This window comes from Nilaparvata lugens, chromosome 1, assembly GCF_014356525.2.
Source record: "Nilaparvata lugens isolate BPH chromosome 1, ASM1435652v1, whole genome shotgun sequence".
NCBI lineage: Eukaryota > Metazoa > Arthropoda > Insecta > Hemiptera > Delphacidae > Nilaparvata > Nilaparvata lugens.
Window position 1 is genome coordinate 85,887,322 of NC_052504.1, and position 23,392 is coordinate 85,910,713.

Genomic DNA, 23,392 nt, shown 5'->3' on the forward strand with positions numbered 1-23,392 from the left:
CAGAAACCTGAAGGAGCCGAACCGGATGCTGGAGTTTCCGGATTTGGATCAGACTGGAGAAGTGTTACTAGAGGTCAGTAACACTATAGTGATGTCCACGTTATAATGGCAGTGAAGAAAGATAGGAGAACAACGTTGCCAATCCTCTTTCTTGTCAATGCCTTCTATATAGACGGTAGCTGATACAGGTTTATTGATGTAATATTAACGGTTCATTCTCGTTAAAAATAATCAAATTATATTAAGCAACAATTTTTTTCAATAATTTATTAATGCATTTTCATAATTAAGATGAAATATTTTGTTAATTGATTACCGTATTAATTCAACATTGTTAAAAGAAGATCTGGCAACAGAGCAAAGCGAGATAGAGATAGCGCTATCCGTTTTGTTGAATGATAGACAAGGATAGCAATACCATTGCTAATCAAACACTGTCATTATAACGTGGACCTCACTATATTCCGGAGTCGCTTTCGTCATTCCTGATGACGTGAGGGACCTGGGTATCGAGAGATAGTTTCCGTCTCGACCAGCCCAAGTCCTGCCTGGACTTGTTTGATCCGGATTTGTACCGGAATCGAAGGAGTGTCGCTCGCTAGAGACCAGCAGCACGAACCCGAAGTCGCCACCGTTTTTCCTGACGAAGTGAGAGACCTGAGAACCAGACCCCTTTTGCTGCGGCAGCCCGGTGACAACTGTTACCATACCTAACTGTTAGTACCATATTTCCTCAGGCAGTGCGAACGACGGCCCTTCACCTCCAAAAAGGTGAGCTCTCCCCGTCTGACCAGTAGATTCCGTGGTGGACCTCAGAGACTCTTCCGGTAACGGGAAGTCGCCGGAAACACCACGAGGAGGCCAGCCACCCACAAGAGTCTCTTTCAACGATCTACACATGTTCCAACCACCTACACGTGCCAGAGCGGCTGGCCAACACCACACCAGGAGTTATAGTCACTACTGCGGCCCTGCCAAGACGCCCACTGAGTCTAGCAGGCCCAGGGCGACGCTGGGAGCTCGAGTAGATGATAGTGTGGGCCTACTCAGAATAATATTGTCTATTGAATAATAGCAACAATATTATGTATGTCTACTCATAATAATAACTTAATGTACGTTCACCATCACTGATATATGGAAATTCAGCTTCAAGAGCAGATGCCGAGCTATAACCACTCCTTCATGATAATAGATGTTCTATATAGATAATAGATATCCAATTTCAAATGTAAAATCAAAATTTATGATTTAATTTGTCGTTTGTTACAAAACATTAGGTTTTGTTCATTTTAGTACGTTTTCAAAAAAATTTATTCTCATTCAATAATTTCTGCTCGGCAGTTTGTTGGTAGATCCTTCTTTCGGTTTCCTTCATTCCTGAAAAACTGGTATCTATTGGAATCTTCTCTGATCCAGAATATTGCGTTACAAAACTTATAAATAAAACATCTAACATTTTATATTTTGATTTTTATTCAAATGATAATAAACAAATCAACATTAATAGAAAATATACTATAATAAATTATTGAATAATATGACATTTATATATGGTTGATAAAATAATATCTCAAGTGAATTCCCTTTATATATAATAATTTATAATAATATACTTCTCTTTCCTAAATGTAATAATATTATATTTCAGCAATAGCCAATGGAGATGATAATAATAATAATATGAAGATAATTATAATAAAATAATCAAAGTTATCAGTAAAACAAAATACACTACTATAACGTATTACTAAATTAATCTTGTTCTGAAAGCTTCTCATCTTCTCAGGTAGTCCAATATAATAAGTTAGCGAAAAAATTCACAGCTATTTTCTGTTCAATTCCATTATTTGCATTTTCGATTCATTTCATTAAATTTCACTATATTGTTTATGTGAGAGGAATGTATTACTCTGTTCTTGATGAAAATATGGGCCACCACATTAAAACGTTATAGTGATACAAGTACCTACTACGCAAATGGCTTAGATTAAGAAGTTACATGATAGTAAAGATTGAGAAATTTGTAGTTACAAATAGTAACCGTAAAGTTTTGGAACGTCTTTAATGATAATTTAGCAGATGAATTACTGCTTATTGTTCAACCATTTGAAAACCACTCTTACATTTAGAAAACAATTATAAGTAGAATAAGAAAATGTACCTTTAGAGGATGCAACTCTGTAGTTACAAGCACAAACCTTACATTTTTGGAATGTAGATATTGGAAAGGTTTCGAAACAATGATAAGTTCAATAAAAAATATATAAAAGTTCTTTGAGAGCAACACATAAGTTATAAGCTACATTTATAAGAAGTTGTAAGAAGACTCGGACAGCTTTCATCCAATAGGCTACTAATCATGATAAATATCTATACGGTGATATTTTTATCATGGACATTTAGTTGAAATCTAGATTAAATCACTTTGAATAATATTAGCAGTTTGTATGGTGAAATGGAACATCATGATTATCATGAATATTGTGATTTGATAAAGATAGGATTTCTTCTATTTAACTTGATTTGAGGAGTTCGAGTAATTTTAATTATATTCATTGAACTCCATTTTTCCAAAATATGCATAATTCAACAGTTTTATTGAATAGCGTTTCAGAGATTCCCAGTGAACTCTAGATTTAAGTACATTGTTCCACTCTAGAGAGTTCACTGGAGATTTCTAATGAAATTATCCGTATCTCAAAAGTTATCACAATAATAGACAATATCTCATTGCAATTCTATGTTGTAAAGAGCTATAGCAACAGGTCCTATAGTAAGTGGTGTTATACAGGCACAATTTGAAACAAAATTAAAGCGCTTATAACTAATATCATAGGCAAGTTTACAATTAAATAATAATGCAATATAAAAATATCCTCAAAAATAATTGGAGAAGCATTACCCTCTGATTTAATTCCAACTGAAGTTTTAGCAGCAAGTGGTCGGAAAATTGTCATTCCATCATTGTAATGCTTGATCCAATAAATGACATGAACCACTTCTCAGATCAACTAGCTGAGAATACACAGCTTACAAGATATTTTTCTTAGACATTTCAGTTTTAGAAACTGCAATCTTACGGTCATCTCACACCGCCATAGCGTAGTTTGAAAGACCTAGCCGACGTATCTCCTAATGTTTATCAATGAAACCGGCGTAGCATAGATTCAACATTAGGTGGGGGTATGTCTCCCGGAGACGTATTTCAAGCTACGCTACAGAGATATCAGCTTTACTAAGATGAAACTTTACTGAGGCCTAATAGCAACTCAACTTTAAATCAATTCAGGATTTATGATAACCCAAGTTTAACCTAATTGATGATTAACTATGAATTATCGATAATAAAACTGTGGTTGGATTTATTAAAATGAGTTACATTCAGAGTTGAACCACTGAAGCTTCGTTTGGACTTGGATGGAACTTAAAGTATCCAAGGTCCCTGAGATGAACCTCGAGGAAGCAGATATTAGTTATGAGACTCATTAGTTGACAACTTTCTAAGCTTGTAGAGCCGATTTGAGTTCGTTGAGCAGCATAGAACCAATCACCATCTTCTCGCAATTGACTACCAGCTCAATAGAATCGACAGCAATCACAATCGTGACAAGCACTAGTGATTTCGAAGACATCGTTTGCGCACTGAACCTGCAAATTAAAATCAAACCATTACAAATACTGATCACTTGAAAAATGTTTGAAGAGTGAAAATACAAATAAGCCAGAAGGCAGAGGCATGGCTTACTTTAGATAAAGGTTGGAACGCACAACTTGGCAACGTCGCAGTCAAGCTCAGCTTCAGGACGAGCAAATTGAATTCACTTGGGTGGACTCCCGATTAACTACCAGCTTTATGCCCTTTATCAAATACCAATACTGAGAAATTAAATTCAATGATACTAAAAAAATATATAATATTAACTGTTAGACTAATTTTAACTTTAGTTCTAGGAGTTTCAAGTATAATGCCTAGCTTGGCAATATATTTCACTGTACTTACTTTCTGTGTCTGTATTTCCTAAGAGCAATTTTAATGATCAAATGTTTTTCATTAATAGATGAAAGTATTGAATAGTACCTTCTAAATGTAAAATAAAAATATAAAAGTCGAATATATCTTCTTTTTAAGAAACTTCTGAATTTAATGCATTCGCTCTTTGTGCATCTATAACTATCTATACACCGTAATGATAATCGATAGTTCAATAATATCTATCAAAGGGAATATATTCTACTACCATTTAGTTTTTGTTCGTAATAATATGTATCAATTTATATTAAAACACATCATCAAGTACCCTACCCTTGTTATTCTTTTTTCTTTTAAAACAAGACTTGTTTCAACTCATATCTTTTTATTTAGGAAAAATGGCTTTAGATGAGTTGGAACTAGTCGTGTTTTGGAAGAAAAAAATACAGAGTACGGTAATTGAAGATTTATATCATGTTTTAATAATTTCAAAGTAGCCTTATAAAGAGAATTGATAATTCATATTAATAATGGATTAGTAGGTTATTGAAAGAATAAATTGCTGGAATAATGATAATTCATTCAACTTTGTTCATTAACTCAATTATATCTAGGCATAATATTATACAAAAAAATTCACAGAAGAATTGATATCCAATAGCAATAGTTTAATCTACCTTTACATATAATCACATTATTGACATAAATCAAATACTTACTATCCCTACTAACAAATACAAATGATTTCACAATATACAATAATACAAATGATTCTACAAAATACAATTTTTCTAATGGTGTAATGAATCTATACAGATTCATATAAAGCATGGTCGGCCTGAACCACACGTTGCCATATTGAACATGTTCCGGCCTTCTATCTATAGTAGGCTGTGGCAGAGGCCGTTTTCACACATTGTTGGACGAGACTTATAACTGTCCTCTGATTAGTTGAGAATCAGCTGTTGTGGGAATTGACCAATAGTCAGTGAGTATCGCCAGACAATCCGTAAACGGCCATTGGCAGGATGAGAAAAAGGTGAGAACTAAAGCAGGTTTGTATGCATGCAGTTATATGAGGGTGATCACTAACCACCGGCAAGTGTATCGAGTGTGTCGATGGAAATTGGAACGAAAAACAGCTGTTTGACTGCAGCTTCTAACTAAAGTAAACAACCAATAACAATAATAATAAGCCAATGAAAAATTTCAAATTATAATGATACAAGAATAATTAACCTTCAATACAGCAGCGAATGAAAAATGAACAAAAAATCGATGATACAAAAAAATGTATTTGAAGGATTTCGCTGGTGACACGATATGCAAGACGAGCAGGTGTGTACACACATGTTAACACACTTGTCCCGTCGTTAGTGGCCACCCTAACTTTCTACTCTTCATTACTAATAAGTATACTGTCTTGCAATGGAAAGTAAGTTCAATAAGAAGTCAAGTTTGTAATAATTGAATAAATACAGTATTTTTAAAAAAGTACCAACCTCAGAGTATCAGGCGAAGAAGACGGTGTAGATCCCAAGTTGGCCGCTTCCAGGATGCTCATAGTAACTTTTCTCGAGTCCATCGTCTTCGATAGTTTTGCTGAATGCTCATTCATACCTTTCAGTTTGGCTGCAAAGAAAAATAAATATCGAAAAAATGTTTAAATTATCCAGATAATGACTCCGTATTAGCACATGATATTTATTTTGCTTTTATTTGGAAGACATACGACATATCTGGTCATTGTGTTAAATGAATGTTTTTTTAATTAGACCCTGTCTGTAAGGAAGCCATATTTTGGCTGCCGGTGTGGTCGCTGGGTTCAAAATGTGGCTGCTGGCTTGATTCAACAAAAATGCCCGGAGACGGAACGAGCGCCACCCCGGCTGGCAGTGTGACTTGAGTGCCCGACTGTCTGCTTGGTCTAATAGGGCTCTAATACACAGATTCAAAGTAAGTGACTACTTCACAAACTACACAAAAAGTATTTGGATAGCCCTCAGAAGGACCTTTTTGGCCTATGTAGCCGGGAGACATTGCTGTGCCCAGCCTGCAAAAACTACCCATTACCTAGGAGTCAAACTTGATAGATCCTCGACAACATCTGGAGGGGATGAGGGATAAACTAAAGACAATACTTAATATTACGCTAGCAAACTAGGAAAGGGTCGTACAATCACGTTGTGACTAGGACGAAGCTGCTCACACTGAACACAAACAGTAAGTGCATGCTCTATCATTGACATTTATAATGCAATTGATGTTCTCAATTAGCTGCTGAAATAAAATATTTTGACTTTTACTTTGACTTTGCTCTTTACACAGTTTGTTTCTCATCTGAGCGTTTGGTCATGCATAACCAAGCGTGCGCTTGCACATATAAGCATTCAATGTGATCACACCCTAACTCACTCGGGCTCTTGATGATGTTCCACTGACGACCGAGCCTGGTGTCCTAATTTAATAAGGGCCTTAGTTCCTATAGTGAGGTCCAAGTTATAATGGCAGTGTAGGAAGATAGGAGAAAAGGGTTGCCAGATCTCAGCCTTGCAACCCAAACAGCTGATACTGGTATATCTAATGAATTTAACTGTTCATTATTGTTGAAAAAAGTTAATCATATTTTATTTGTCAAGAAAATATATTTTTTAAAGATGTAATAATAGATTTTCATGATTGAGATAAAATATTTTTTCAATTAGTTGAATTTCTACATTGTTGATAAACGATGTGGCAACATCGCAATGCGTTGAAGAGATAGCGCCATCTGCTTTGTTGAATGATAGACAAGAATAGCAACACCATTGCAAATCACATACTGCCATTATAATGTGGACCTCACTGTAGGACGTGAAGTGACCTCTCTACTCCTAAATCAAGTATAGCATTGCTTTAGTGTTCTGTTCCAGAGGTACGAACAGAACAGTCAGGTGGATATTTAGCTTCCAGTGTGAGGTTCACCAGAATGACATTCAAATATTTTTATCATCAACAGCTGATTGATGGTATCGATCGAAACCGAAATCCACATCGCGATTTGGGGTGTGATCACATTGGATGCAAGTGAGATCATGCATGGCCTCAAGCGTACAGATGAGAAACAAAATCTGGAAAGAGACTTAGAAAACACGTTGTGACTTGTCTGTCGCTGCTCATACTAAACGCCACCAGCAAGTGCACGCAGTCAGTGGGAGGACTGTTTCTATGGCTCTTTCCATATATTATTTCTCACTTGCACATACGTGCATCCAATATGAACATATATACATACATACACCTACCCTTACTCGTTCTGTTCGTATCTCAAAGTACAACTAGACATTAGATGGAGGAAATAGATATTCATTTACCCTGCTCGCTGACAAACATGGTCTCTGGCATAGTGACCGGTGCAAGCAGCTCGCCGACAGCCGCTCGCAGCTGCACGGTGACACTACCCTCTTGCCAGCCGAGAGGCAACTGAGCCGGCTGCGTGCTGTCGTTCCAGGCGATGCCCACAGTTCCCACTGCACATGCGCCGGGAGCGAGCGCTGTGATTGGCGCAAAGTCGTGCAGCTGGATGGCGCATGCACCCGAGTCAGTCATGTGGATGTTGTTGAGTGGCTCTGTGCCCTGATTGGTGAACGTCAGCTCCACCGAAGTCATCGTTGGCGAGTAGAGGTGCGGACACCGTGTGAAACGGGCTTTCACCTGTAAACCTGTACAAAAAATAGATTTAGAACAATTCTCATAAAATTTGAGAAAACTAAACATGACGAATTATGAGTGATGAAGGTGTAAGAAATTTTGAACATTGAATAATGATCTCAGAACTATAAGTCAGATTTTATGTACATTGTAATGACCTTGGAACACACGAGTGTTAGTATTAGGATACGAACAGAACGGTCAGGTCGATGTTTAGATTTCAGTGTAGGTTGTACTCGCGACCGATAGTTATTATATACCACAAACACTAAGTAAAGCATGGGAGTGAACAGTAAGGTTAGGTCCTTTGTCAAGCGGAGGCGTGTGGCCAGCCGAACATCCACAAATGGTCACGATGCAGTGTGGCTGGCAAGACCAAAGTGGCTTCACCAATGGCTTACCAGCTTGGCCAGCGACTTGGCGAGAGTGTGGACTAGGCATAACGAGCAATAAAACACGACGGAATCCGTCCGTATTCTTGGGGCCTTGTCTCTTGTAATTCGATGCAAGAAAAGAGAGAAATTTTCAATGAAGCCGGATTTATATTGGGCTGCAAGAACTTTCCTGGCAGAGATAGCCAATTTATTGAGTTATAAGAAAAAATAATGAATCACAATGACAAAATTGTAGTAATGGAATGAAAAAAAAACAGACGCTAGCCCAAAACTTCTTCAATTCCTAAATGTATTTGGTAATCCCGTCCTGTCCCCAAACCTATGGATTGGGGTACAGTTAAGATTTAATTCACGAAAACGTCGACAACCCCAAAAGTAAGTCTTTAATTTGCACTAACCTTGGAACTGGCGAGGAAGTGGACTGTATCTCGTGTGTAGAAGTTACTGCTGACGATATCCTGTCTTTATGCGTAGGCCTATATGATATTGCACATATATCACGAAACGAAACGAGGTAATTGCGTTCAACTCGAACGCCATGGAACGGGAGACACGGAACGAAAAAAGATGTTGACTTCTCGACAACGCTTCTTGAAGTGGTGGGTGGAAAGATAAACGGGAAGGATGAAGGAGGGGTGAGGGAGAGAGGTTATCTTGCCTCTTTGGGAGAGGGGGAAGGGGAGGAAAGCACAAACTAAATCAACCCACAATCAAGGCTGCCGATCCTCCGTGAATCCACCATCTCCGCCCGCCTTGGAATGCCCCATTTCCAAGAACATAAACTCAAAAAAAACTAAAATTTAAAAGTAAAAGAAAAAACAGAACAACAAGCACTGAACGGTAGGAAAGGAAAAACGAAGGGAAAAAGGAATAGGAAAGGAAAACGGAAAACTTGGGGTGTGGGTTGAACTAATAGGGAAGTATGGGGGCAAGTTTCCAAACTGGCCTAACATACTCACCAGAGTTAGTTTTCACGTGAGCTGAGCGCACAACACCCTTAGCATCACTTATGATTTGGGTGACTCTACCTAACGGGTATGATAAGGGTGATGAATTGTCCTCTTTAATCCATACTAACTGCCCTACCTGAAGGTTTGTGTCACTCTCAAACCACTTATTCTTCTGTTGAAGAGTGTGGAGGTATTCACTCTCCCACCTCTTCCACAATCTCTGAGTGAAGCGATTAACCTTTTCCCAACGAGACAGTCTGTGCTCGTTGACATCACTCACGTCAATTTCAGGAACCGCCAACAGAGGGCGATGAACAAGGAAATATCCGGGAGTCAGCGCCTCGTAGTCATCAGGAGATGAAGAGAGTGCATACAACGGTCTCGAATTGAGTATCGCCTCAATTTTCACCAACAGAGTGGACAGCTCAACAATAGTTAGGACCGAATTTCCCACTTCACGAAACAAATGGAATTTCACATTTCTGATAACACTGTGTGCTCCAACAATCCAAAAATAACGCTGAATAAGAGCACGCACTATTCTTGGTCCAGCATGAAGATGAGAAATATGATAATACTCAATGAGGAGTTTAGTAAAATGACTATCTTTATGTATCAAACAAGGATGCTTGGCTTCATATCTTAAAGCACTATTTACCAATCTGCCACCAACACGAATCACACCATCACAATCCAAGAATACAGACAATTTTTGGAAACTCTTATCACAGGGTTTACCCTCTTTCAATAGGTCGAGTTCACGATTGAAATGACACTTTTGAACAATTTTAACACAATAAATTTGTGCACATTTCAACTCTTGAACACTAAGTGCGCCTGATTTACGACAGACACCACTAATTGATGCTTTACAGTTATTCACGAAACGTAAAACATAAGCACAGGAACGTAACAATCTCATGTATGAGGAGAAACGTGTTATCTGAATAACAGCAGTCTCTTCAGTGATATTCAAAACAACACCTTTATTTTGTTTCACATCAGGCAGAATTTCAGTAGCAGGGTAAGTCATAGATGACAACGGCCAACATGACAACGAATTAGAACACCACGTTGGAGCATTGAACCAATCTTGCGAATTGCACAAGTTTTGGGGAGAAACGCCTCGTGAACCAACGTCGCCAATATTGAAATCAGTAGCAATGTGATTCCAATCAGAAATATTAGTCAACTCTAATATTCTCACAACACGATTTGCAACAAACGTTTGCAACTTGTAAGGAGGTATATGCAACCAAGATAAAACAATATTTGAATCACTGAACAGAAACATAGATTGAAGATTGATTTTTTCCAGTGAAGGAAGGACTGAAACATACAATCGCGAAAGCAACAACGCAGCTTGAAGCTCTAATCGAGGAATAGACAGAGTTTTCAACGACGCAACTTTAGTTTTAGCTTTCAACAGGAAGCATTTCACCGTAGATTCTGACGACACAACTCTCAAGAAGATACAAGCACAGATTCCTTTCTGCGATGCGTCGGAAAACCCAAGTATTTGACAAGAAAAAGCATCACCATAAACGCATCGAGGAATTGAAATTGAACTTAGAGCAGGAAGCTCTCTCATCAGCTCGTTCCAGCATTCGTTGTAGTCAACAGGAATCGGCGTATCCCAATCGATGTCCAACTTCCACAGCTCTTGTAAAAAACATTTCATTTTGAATATTACTGGAGCTATAAAGCCGAGAGGGTCATACAGACGCGCGATAACGGACAGAACAGTGCGCTTAGAGTTTTTCTTTTGAAACTCTGGAACGGAGACTTTAATATGAAAACAATCAGTAGTTGGGTTCCACATTACGCCAAGAACTTTCACATTTGAATTAGGCTCATCACTGATATGAAGTGGTACTTGAGTGTTTTCAGAACGAATCAAATCCAAGAACTCAGGAGAATTTCTGCTCCATTTATTCAACTTGATATGAGCACAGTTTAGAAGATTACAAAGTTGTGATTTTATTTCACAGATTTCTTCCAACGAATTAGCACCTGTGAGAAAATTGTCGTGATATATATCATCACGAATAGCTGCTGCTGCCAACGGAAATTTATCTCCTTCATCTTTCGCCAATTGAATGAGAGCACGTTGAGCAAGAAAACCAGACGGTTTCAAACCATATGTGATTGTTTTGAGCTCATAAACGACAATATCATCGGAAGGATCTTTACGAAACAATATGTGAAGGAAAGAACGATCTTCTTCATCAACGAGGATAGCACGATACATGAATAAATGAATAAATGAATAAATGAATTTATTTCCTCCTCAAATTACAAATTACAAAAGTAGAAATTAAATAGTATCTTGGAAATTATACTGATCACGTATCCAGTTGTGTGATCAGATAATCAAAGTATAATTAACAAGGTAAAAACATTATCAACTTAAATAATAAATAATAAAAATAAAAATAAACTTGTATGAAAAAAATAAAAATAAAAGCTGTGAGTCTAGTCTAGGTGATTAAGATTGCTAAAACAATACTGAAACTACTGCCTGTAGCGCATGAGATAAAAAAAACAAATAAATTGAAACAGCCCAGAAAACCAAAAACTGGAATAAATGAAATGCATTTAAATGTAATAATTAATATAATACCGTACATGCCTTAGTGGAATAGTGATTCAATTGAATAATAATATTTTTATGAGAATGGTGCCGTTGAACAATGCTAGCTCAACCTGCACCATTATCTAACAACATTTCTAACCATCCATACGTCGTTCACTGTAAATAACCAGCTCTTTGCTCTCTCACAAAAGATAATATAGGAATCACACCTTCTCAATTCAATTGGCAATTTATTGTAAATATAAGGTCCTAAGTACATAAACGAGTGCCTAAAAATTTCCCTGCTCACCTTTGGTGTCCTACACAGTAGCTGGTTAACGCTTCTCATATTGTAATAAAGATTTCCCGTACCACAGTTTCCGCTTTTCAAATAAAACAATTTTAAAACTTTAAAAACGAATAAATTTTGGATAGGCATTATTTTCAAATTCACATACAAAGGAAAAGAACTCTCTCTTACATTTTTAAACATTATCAATCTTATATAATGATTCTGGGTTATTCTTAACCTATTAATAATAGTTTTAAAAGTTCCACCCCAACATACCAAACCATACTGTAATTGAGAGTGTATGAGAGCATAATACAATGTTTTCATTAGCTGCTCATCGCAGATGCTTCTCAGGAAATAGAACTTTCTTATTGCTCTTCTAACATTTACATGCAAATTTTGAATATGAGTTTTCCATGACATTTTCTCATCATAAGTTAAGGTAAGTACTTGAATGACTTTACCTTTTCAATTTCTTCACAGTCACAATTATCACGATTGTCACAATTTTGTGTATGATATATAATTGGGCCTGCAAAAATGAATGCCTTAAAATCGAAATTGATATATTTTGTCTTTGCAACGTTTACTCTCATTCTATTTATTGTGCACCACTCTTGAAGGATTTTCAAGTCATAGATAATATTATTTTGTACAGTCTCTTTATTTTTATTGGAATAAAAAAAGGCAATATCGTCAGCAAAAGCCTGAATGTGACCATGAAAGTTTTTTGTAAGCAAATCGTTGATAAATAAAATGAATAAAATAGCAGAGGATACGGATCCCTGAGGTACCCCGACAGTGACTGGAAGAGGCTCGCTGAGGCAGTTGCCCACTCTCACCCGCTGCTCCCTATCAGTCAGGAAGCTGCGGAACCACCGCAACGCTAATCCCCTTATCCCAGCCGCTTCGAGCTTCATCAATAAAATTTCATGATTAACAAGATCAAAAGCTTTTGTGAAATCTACAAATAGCCCGGTTGTTTTATTGCCATTATTAAAACTAGAATAAATTAAGTTGGAAAAATTGAAAAGAGCATCTTCTGTCGATTTTCCTCGTTGAAAACCATATTGGCTTTGGGAGAAAAAAAATAATTTATTGAGATAATTAGCTAAACGCTTGATCATTAATTTTTCTAGAATTTTCGAAAAAACAGATAGTAGAGTAATAGGTCTAATATTATTCAATTTCAAAGAGTTGATTTTCTTATAGATTGGCGTGACAATACTTTGCTTTAATAAGTCAGGGAAAATTCCATCGTTAAAACTCAGGTTAAAAATATAGGTGAGGACGGGTGCAATATAAGGGGCGATCTTTTTAATCAAAAGCACGTTAAAGCTATCAAAACCAGATGACTTTTTATTTTTTAAACTGCGTATCGTTATCAATATTTCGTCGATAGTTGTTGGCTCTATAAAGAAAGATTGACAGTGGTGATGAAGACCCAGGCCGAGAGAAGAAGGTGCGATATTATCAGGCTGTGCAACATTCATGAGATAATTAACTTTATCAGCTACGCTTTGCGGTTCACAGTCTAATTCTCCGTTTTCTAACTCAACCTTATCAAATTTATTATTTCGGCATTCACCAGTTAAGCTGTTTATAATTCTCCATTGCTTTCCTGGGTCGCCATCAGCACAACGAATACTATTAGAATAATAACGTTTTTTAATGTAATCAATTTCAACTTTAAGTCTATCATAAAAATTTGTATAATAAGACCTAAAAGTTAGATCATATGGTCTTTTCTTTACTAGTGCATACAGTTTCTTCCTTTTCTCTATTTTCCTTAATAGGCTAATCGTCATCCAAGGGCTTAGGTTCTTAGCTCTAGCGAGCTTTCTATTAGAGATTGTTACAGTTTTTGAACATTCATTCACAATATCAGATAGAATAGAATGGAACCTTTCATAACTTAAGTTAACGTCATCAATAGAATAAACTACATTCCAATTTATCGCCCTTAGAATATCACATACGTTATCAATATCCATATATTTTTTAGCTAGGGTTTCATCATTTTTTCCTCGACAGTTGCGAACTAGATTAAATTTCAATCCTAACAAACAATGATCTGTCACATTCAAATCAAATATTGCATGCGTGAAACAGTTTATTTGCTTATGTTTGATAAAAATATGATCAATCAGTGTTCGAGACATTTTAGTGATTCTAGTTGCTTTATCAACTATGGATGAAAAACCATTGTTCTCCATTAAACTTAAATAGTTACAAGAAGCGTTTTTTCCATCTAATAGATCGATATTTACATCACCTACTACAATTGTATTAGATGTAAATTGATTAATTTTTGATTCTAATTCGGTTATAAATCTGATTTCAGTGAATTCTTGTAGTCTGTAAACACAAAATAGTTTAAAATTGTGATTTCTAATTTTTACATCCAGTACAAGAGTGTCAGCTGTTTCCATGCTATGGACATCTCCTTGTGTAGCACATACAGAGTTTAATGTGAAGCATATCACACCGCCCGCTCTATACGAGTCGTTGCAGTGAGCAAAAATATTGTAGTTTGGGATATTATACAATTTAACTTCATCAGAATTGATCCATACTTCACTCAGAATTATAAACGTGACAGAGTTTCGAATTTGAGAAAATTCAGCCAAAAAGTTATTGAAATTTTGTCTCATGCTTCTAATATTACAATAAATAAGTGTAAAAATGTTATTCTCTTTTAAATTATCAATTTCGAAGAAATTATCTTTTAAAGAATATAAGTAATCGTTTTCGTTCATTCAGAGGTTATTGATAATAAAGGGATAGAAACAAATTAATAAACTATATGTAACACAAAACTATAAAACTTGAACAAGCATGCTTCAAATAAAAATAAGAAGATTTCTCTGCGTAATATTAAAAGTTGAAAGCATCAAGTACATATTAAAGTGAAAAGTATTTTCACATTCTTTAGAATAAAATATCATTGCAGAAATACCTTATTTCAAAATATCAATATCCGATTCACTCATAACCTTCTGGCATTTTTCCCCATCAGATCTTCTAATAAAAAACTTTCCCTCACGACACCAGACATATTTTATTCCGACAGCTCGGCACTTTACTTTCAATTTGGCAAGAAACACTTTATTCACTGGAGCGAGATGCTCATTAATATACACTTTTGATCTCTTGAAGGCGCGATTTATGTTATACGCTGTTATGGATTCCTTATTCTCCCTATACTTCTTGATCCATTGGTCCCTGATAGCTCGATGCGTGAACTGTACGATGAGGGAAGGAGCTCGGTCGTTGCGAAAGCCAGCAACTCGGTGCGCCGCGTTGATGTGCGACTCTTCCACCGCGACGCCAATCGCCGCGCCGACATCCATCACTAATTTGATGACTTCCTCTTTTGGAGTTGCCGGGACGCCACTTATCTCTATGTTGCTTCGCCGTGTGTATTGTTCAAGTGAACGAACACGTTCCTGTAGATCGGTTACTTGATTTGATAGAGTATTACTTGTTTCGCGAAGAATGGTGTTCTCAGCTTTAAGCGTTTCGATGCTGTTCTTGAGCTCTGCCATTAGTGTATTTGAGGCGTCCACACTAGCTGAGAGGAATACAACTGACTTGGTCAACTCTGTCACCTCGTCCTTAACAGTTTTTAATTCAGTAAAAATATCGGTTTTAAAGCATTCAAACATTTTAGACAGAATGTCTTTGGTAATCGGTGCACCGGTATTAGGCCCAGAAAACACATTCGCAGCATCTCGACAGTCTTTACATCTCCATTGTTTCACAGAGCGTACCTTTGTCTCCTCGTTTTCGTCCTTAATGCAGGATATATGAAATGATCTCTTACAGTTACCGGAGCAATTTATAATTTCCGAGGGCTTAACTGAACCAAGAACGATACTACATACGCCACAGGTAGTAGACATGCTAGTTAATTATTAAAACAAAACACTTTGAAAATTTTCGAAAACAGGCTACTTCAGACTAGAACACGAGTTGTTGGTTATCACAAAGCAGTAGTAACGTCTTATCGGCACGGCTGCCTCGACTAGACTGACATTTTCTCGACTAGACATTTTCGTAAAATCACACGTGAATACGAATGAGTGAAGTCTGAATCTAGTTAACACATCACATATGTCATTTAACAATTTTGGACCTGAATGAAGAACTTGATTCAACGAAATGTGACTCTTTTTAGCAGACCCATCAAATACAACACGAACCTTTGTTGTGGGTGATGACGGATTGAATACACAAAAATAAGGAATAAAATATTTACCTGGTTTTTTAGCAACTTCCATATGATCCAAAAGAAGATACTCTTCCATAAATGATACGCAATCAGATTTCAAACGAGCATCACGCAGCATACGACGCTCCAACGACAGAAAACGATTTAAAGCAACATCATGAGATTCATGAAACTTGAGTTGATTAGTGTCAACTTTGAAAGGGAGACGAACAACATATCTTCCTTCAGTATCACGCATGTGAGTTTCAGCAAAATGTTTCTCACAAAACTCATCATCGGGACTAGGAAATTTATGATTAGGAATTTCTTCACTTTCCCAAAACTTATGAACCAAGTTATTCAACGAGTTCTCAGAGGTGGGACACGTCATTAATGCAGTCAATGACTGATTAAGAAGACCGGAATGATTTGGAAATTCACCCAAAATAATGTCACCAAACACGGTAGGAGTCACGCAAAACGAACACTCTTTACTAGATGAGACTTGACTATGATGACGTAATATTTTGTTGAATAACTGACATCCCAATAGAAGATCAACGGAACGTTGTTCATAGAACACAGGATCAGCAAGGTTGAATTTTTTCAACTCATTTTGCACTTTCAAACTGAGATAAATAGGGGGCAATGAACCAACTATTTTATCAATCACGTAAGCCTCAGCTTCTAAACGAGGGTGATTTGAGCCCTTAGGTTTCAACAAACATTTCACAACACCAGAAGAATTCCCTACACTCGAGGAATTCAAACCAGAGAAATTTTGTTGACAATCATGAACAGATAAACCAAGTTTCATAACAAGATCTTTTGTGATGAAATTAGCAGTACTACCAGAATCAATCATTAAACGAACACCAATAAACGAACCAGATGAATTTTAATAACTGCTTGAGCAGTACCTAGAACAACACTCGTTTTAGGAATTAAACTAACAATTGATGACTTATCAATAACATTATCAGTGATACCACAATGCTTAGAAGAATTTGAATTCTCAACAACATTCATAGTGCTGTCAGTTTGAGTGATCGAATCAACGGATTTCGATTTCAAAGCAACTTTAGAGATGTTATCAGTAGACTTCTGATAACGAACAGGAGAATTCGAACGGCTATTATCACTACTACGAGGATAATGAAGTAATTTATTATGCATACGACCACAATAACACAACGATTTAGACTTGCATTGGTTTACAGCGTGAAATTTGGAGAAACAATTGAAACAGACTCTCAATGATTTAATAAATTCATTCCTAGCTTTTGGATCTCTTTTCAAGAAAGCAGGACATTTGAATAACGAATGATTCATTGAGTTGCAAAATGAGCATTTTGTTTCAGCACTATCATTTAATTCAGAAGTAACTGAGCTGCTGTTATTTCGAACGCTGTTATCAGCCTGAGTAGATAAGACAACCTTTTTCTGAAAAGACTTATTTTGCGGCTTTTCGATAGATTTTTGTTCATTAACAGACGGCACATCAGATGCAGATAATTGATAAGATCTAACTCTCTTATTCACGAAATCAATCAACTGTTGACAAGAAGGAAAGCTCTTATCAGCTACCTCGAGCTCAAACGATTCACGTGATATTTTGTCTAATTGACGAATAGCTAATGAGTACAAGATATAATCAGCCAAATCAGGAACTTTCAACGATTTCAGAGTGGTAATACTATCACCTACTTTAACAAGAAAATCTTGAAGCGATTGTAACGAAGGTTTAAATGGGATTGAACTAGTTTTCAAAATCTCATTTACGTAGTAGTTAGCTAGCACCCTATCACTCTCATAACGGTAAGTGATTGATTTTTTTTTTCCAACGGTACACACCAATTACAACAATCAAAAAGCACAAAAAAGAAGCATATAAATAAGAATAATAATAATAATACTAATAAGCATAATTATAACCTAATAATAAGCATAATAACAAGCATAACAATAACAAGCTAAGTTAAAGAGGATTGGCTAGTGCCCCCTAAGTATACATATTACATAATGAAGCTAAATTTTAAAGCAAAGCAATGAAGGTAAAGCATTCAAAGTAGCCTATAGCCAAATAAAAGAGAAAAATAAATTAGGCAAACCTCAGCATTAGATCACTAACAAGTAATCACAAAGGGTATAACAAAATACATGCATAAAAAACAAAAGGAGAAAGGATGATAAGACGAAAGATATATAAATATCAGCTAACAACAAAGAAGGAGCTAGAGTCCCCACCGCATGGCTGCCCTCCTGAAAGCTACCACGGACACATCAAAGAAATCAATTCCTGCCGCAGCAGCCTCACAACCAGATCGCAGCACCCTTGACAAACCACTATTGTATGCGTAAGCTGTTGTATGAAGACGTCGTCTGAAGATCGTCCTGGAGCGGGTCCCTCTTGGAGCACAGATATCAATGCCAGCCAACAATTCCGGGCAGTCCAATGCTCCATTCACCAATTTGTAAAGAAGCATCAAGTCGAAGAGTCTCCTCCTAGAAGCCAAAGGTAAAAGGCCAAAATGTCTCTCAATTTCCTCCACAGGCACATCAAAGTATGCAAACCCCATCCTGCAGCCAAGCATTCTCACAAAACGTCTCTGGACCTTCTGTAGCATATCAATCTGGTATTGGTGGTATGGGGACCATATGACAGAAGCATACTCCATAACAGGAAGGACCAGTGCCCTGAACAGAACCAGGAGACTATGAGGAGATCTGAAATCTCTAGAGGACCTGAAAATGAATCCAAGCAGTGACCTAGCCTTGGCTGTTATCCCACACACATGCTCCAAAGGACTAAGGGAGGGACTCATGGTAACCCCAAGGTCATTGAATTTAAACACTCTTATCAGAGGAGCACCCTGCAGGACATATTGAATATCAAGGATATTGGACCCACGTCTGAAAGACATCATCACACACTTAGCAGTGTTCAGTGCCTTGCCATTGTAACTAAGTAACTGATTAGATAAACAAGGAGATTTGGAAAGGAACTTTGTAACTGGATTTAACATGGATATCAGTGCATGTATCAACAAGTAACTCTACTATTAACGAATTGAAATTTAAATTGAAAAATAAATCTCTTGGAAATAGAACATATCCCAGGCCTGGTCGGACCATGTGGTAATCCCGTCCTGTCCCCAAACCTATGGATTGGGGTACAGTTAAGATTTAATTCACGAAAACGTCGACAGCCCCAAAAGTAAGTCTTTAATTTGCACTAACCTTGGAACTGGCGAGGAAGTGGACTGTATCTCGTGTGTAGAAGTTACTGCTGACGATATCCTGTCTTTATGCGTAGGCCTATATGATATTGCACATATATCACAAAACGAAACGAGGTAATTGCGTTCAACTCGAACGCCACGGAACGGGAGACACGGAACGAAAAAAGATGTTGACTTCTCGACAATGCTTCTTGAAGTGGTGGGTGGAAAGATAAACGGGAAGGATGAAGGAGGGGTGAGGGAGAGAGGTTATCTTGCCTCTTTGTGAGAGGGGGAAGGGGAGGAAAGCACAAACTAAATCAACCCACAATCAAGGCTGCCGATCCTCCGTGAATCCACCAGTATTCTAATAAAATGTCGTTAGTAGGCTAACGTTCACATAAGTGACATATAACCTAGCTACATTTGGACTGTTGTATAAATTAGAATTGGAACAGTTTTGGGTTTATAAGTCTGTGGTACTTTTCTGTAAGTTGTGTAATGATTAAATAAGTAAGTCTGAATGATTAAATAAATAAATAACAACAATTTTCACTTCAAAAATGAAATATATATAGTGAGTAGCTATAGCAATTGAAAAGTCACCAATCAAATGAGTGAAACTCAGAATAAGATGTATCGTGACAGTGAATAAATAAATAAAAATAAATAACTGGCATAAACTAGAAAAATGAATAAATGATCTTTAGCCCAGTCAACGAAGTGTTATAGAGGGAGAAGTTTGGAAGACAATTTTTGAGCCCGCAGTTCTGTTTAGGGTAGTGAGGAGGTGAACATATCAAAGATCCCACCCCTACCCACTGTGCTAAGGGGGTTCAAAGGTACCATTTTTTGGTTTCTCGCATATAACTCGAAAATTATGTATTTTACAGGCATGACTATTCTATAAAAAATTAAAGCTTACATAATTTCCTACAATATTGATCTAACAACTTTTTCTATATCTCTTTCATTTTTCGAGATATCCGCTCTATAAGATGTGACATTTTTGAAAAAACACATTTTCCTTCAATTTTTTGCTATTTTTGCTCTTATAACTTTTAGAATATCGATGGGAAAAATCCATGCTGATCATGAACTTATAGAGCATCAAATTCTCTCCAATTTGATGTATAATTTCACAAGTTTACGCACATCCCCACGACTGTTGCAGCAGCTTCAGTGTTGAGTGTGAGATCTTCAATTATGATATGTTTATCTCCTCACTACTCTAAACAGAACTGTGGGGTCAAAAATTATCTTCCAAACTTTTTCCTCTATACCCTTTTTTGAGCATTCATTGCCTGGACTACTTTATTCAATTATTCTATAAAAAACAGTATACAATGCAAATCATTTCAGGCTTTTTTATCCCATGGCAAAACTGGGGGAGCTGGCATAAACTATAATATAATTCTGATTTTGAATTTTGATATGTTAATATAAAAATATAAGATAATACACACTTGATTGAACCACTCAACATAGTTCACTACAGTTATTCATTATTTTGAATTTAAAAGAGGTGTTTTTATGTTGAGAAGATTAAAGGAAATAGTGTCTCAAAAAATTTTAGTAAATGTCTACTATAGTTATGTGCATTCACATATTTTGTATGGAGCTATATTATGGGCCAATAGTTGTGATTCCCATTCACTTTTTGTGTTACAAAAAAGAGCAATAAGAACCATGTGTAATGTTCCTCCCTTATGCACTGCAAACCGCTATTTGTTAGATTGAGAATTATGTGTTTGCCGTGTATTTTTATTTTTCAATGTTTATTATTTGTAAAGACTAACTTGCTCTCATTCTCTAGTCATTTTGATGTTCATTCGCACAACACAAGAAAAAGGTTGAACCTTAGGAACGAATATTGTCGGTACAAATCTAGTCATATTAGATTTAGGGCTTGTGCAATTAGGTTTTATAATCAGTTACCGCTACATATAAAAGAGGCTTACTAGTGAGTGAATATAAACTTAAAATTAAGGATTTTCTAATAAGAAACTGTCTTTATACAAATAATGAATATTTTGCCTTCAATATGAAGAATTTCAAAGACGTTGATGTGATGATTTCTTGTTGCTTTTATGTGGTATGATTATATATGTAATGATTTATGTAATTTTCTCATGACGTGGCCTATACAAATTGTGATTTGTCTTTGGCAATAAGTGGATTTTTATTTTATTTGAATTTAACATACCTGAGCCCGTGATACGATTGAGCACTTCTACGTTCCTGGCGGGGAGGAGCAGGGGGGCGACACTGGTGATGCCACTGGCCGCCACTGGCACTGGAGGGGCCCCACTGGCCACCAGTGGTGTCAGGAAGCCGCCCAGCGAAGGCGTCATCACCGGCGTGCTAATAGACGGCACAGTGTCGTCCAGATCCAGCAACAAGTCCAAGTTCGACCTCTCTGTCTTCTGCTGCTGCTGCTGCTTGGCTGCCGGCTTTTGTTTGGGAGTTGGTTTGGGCGTCGGAGTTGATTCCTCGGAAGATGATTCTTCACTGGAGCTGTCTTCATCGGAGGAAGACGACGACGATTCATCACTGCTTTCCTCGTCTTCGTCCTTAGTTTCTCCGTAGTTTTTGTATTCTTTGCGTTTAGCGTCGGTGTTGGGCGTCGGTGTGACGTCAGATGCAGCATCATCATCGTCATCAGTTGGAGCGTCAGAGCTGGACTCCTCCTCTTCAGATGACGACGACTCTTCATCATCGTCATCATCGTTGTCCTCCTGCGCCGTGCTGTCACTGTCCGAGTAGAACGACTTCTTCTTCTTGCGCGACGATCCCTGCCCGGACTTCTGTGACACAGTGACCGCCTCGACGGCGACGGGAGCCTCGGGAACATCACGAACTGTCGGATCAGGCGGTATTTCCGGGAAGTCCGGCAAATCGTGGTAGCCTGCCGCCCGCGTGTCGATGTAATGCGACAAGGAACCCAACTGAAAACGTTCCCGGTCCTTGAATTTTGATTTGAGTAGCGGAGCTGGTTTTGAAGCTAGGAATATATTGACGGCATGCTTGGAGAGACTGGAATCGTTGGTGATGGGGAACACAAACTGTCTCAGAAACCTTGATCGATCACGGATGTCGTAGTTTTGGTCATAGCGAGCCAGACTGAAGATATACTGACAGAGAAGTGTTGTTTGTTCTGGGTTGGTTAGATACAGTTTAACAGCCAAATTCAACGCCTGGAGTTTGACGATATCTTCCTCGGTGGTGAAGGTTTTCGCGATACTACGCAACACGTCGGGTGCAATGTTGGGTACGAGTCGACAGTACTCCCCCAGCAGCCAGAGTATGGAGGCACGCGCCTGCGGCACAGTGACTGTGGCGAGCAGCCTGGCCGTGCGACCAACAATATCCTTGTGGCGGGCCGGTTGCGACTGCAGCAGCTTCCTGATGACCACCACACTTTCGGCCACCACAGCCTCGTCGCGGCCTGACAGCATGGCCACCAAGCCGTCCAGGCAGTTGTCGGTCACCTCGCGAATGTTCGCCGCGCACCGTCCGATCGCCTGGATCGTCGCCGCCACGAACTCCTTGTCCGTACTCGAAACATACGTCTGGAACTCGCGCAGCACAAACGATATACTAGTTTCAGTTGCCAGATTAGTGAGTATCTCCAGTTTCAGCAGCTTGATGTGGGTGGGGTCGCTGCTTCTCACAAAGAAACTCTTTAGGTAAGGCTTGAAGAGGCCCTTGCGAGACAGCGACATGGAGGCGATGCAGTTGAGCACTACTGACTGCACCTCGCGGTGTGAGCGCAGAAGTCGAATCAGCGATTTTGTCACGATGCCAACTTCGGAGCGAGGCGCCAGGTGGTGGTACAGCCGACACACGCTCATCACAACCTGCACACAATTAAAATTATAATTACAGATGAGAATATGATAGTACAATTACGACTGCAATGGATATCAACAACTGCAATGTATTTAGATTTGCCAGGTTGAAAGTCTGGCAATGTTTCGCTTGTTTGTTTTTGAAAGCTTCCTAGAGAATAATATGCTGTTTCAAATTACATACAACTTGGAATCCGAAGCAGATATTCAAAACCAGATATTTAGTTGCCAA

The 23,392-nt window shown here is 37.8% G+C and overlaps 1 protein-coding gene across 1 annotated transcript in view; it reads right to left on the reverse strand.

Moving 5' to 3' along the window:
- Nucleotides 1-1,780: 1,780 nt before the first annotated feature.
- LOC111044626 (AP-3 complex subunit beta-2-like) overlaps nt 1,781-23,392 on the reverse strand; it is a 40,549-nt gene continuing 18,937 nt past the window's right edge. The window contains exons 7-10 of the mRNA XM_039443734.1: nt 21,516-23,169; nt 7,327-7,674; nt 5,476-5,605; nt 1,781-3,651 (exon numbers count right to left, since the gene is read on the reverse strand). Of these exons, the coding sequence (XP_039299668.1) occupies nt 3,504-3,651; nt 5,476-5,605; nt 7,327-7,674; nt 21,516-23,169 (2,280 nt within the window). The 3' untranslated portion in view covers nt 1,781-3,503. The remainder of the gene's footprint in view (nt 3,652-5,475; nt 5,606-7,326; nt 7,675-21,515; nt 23,170-23,392) is intronic.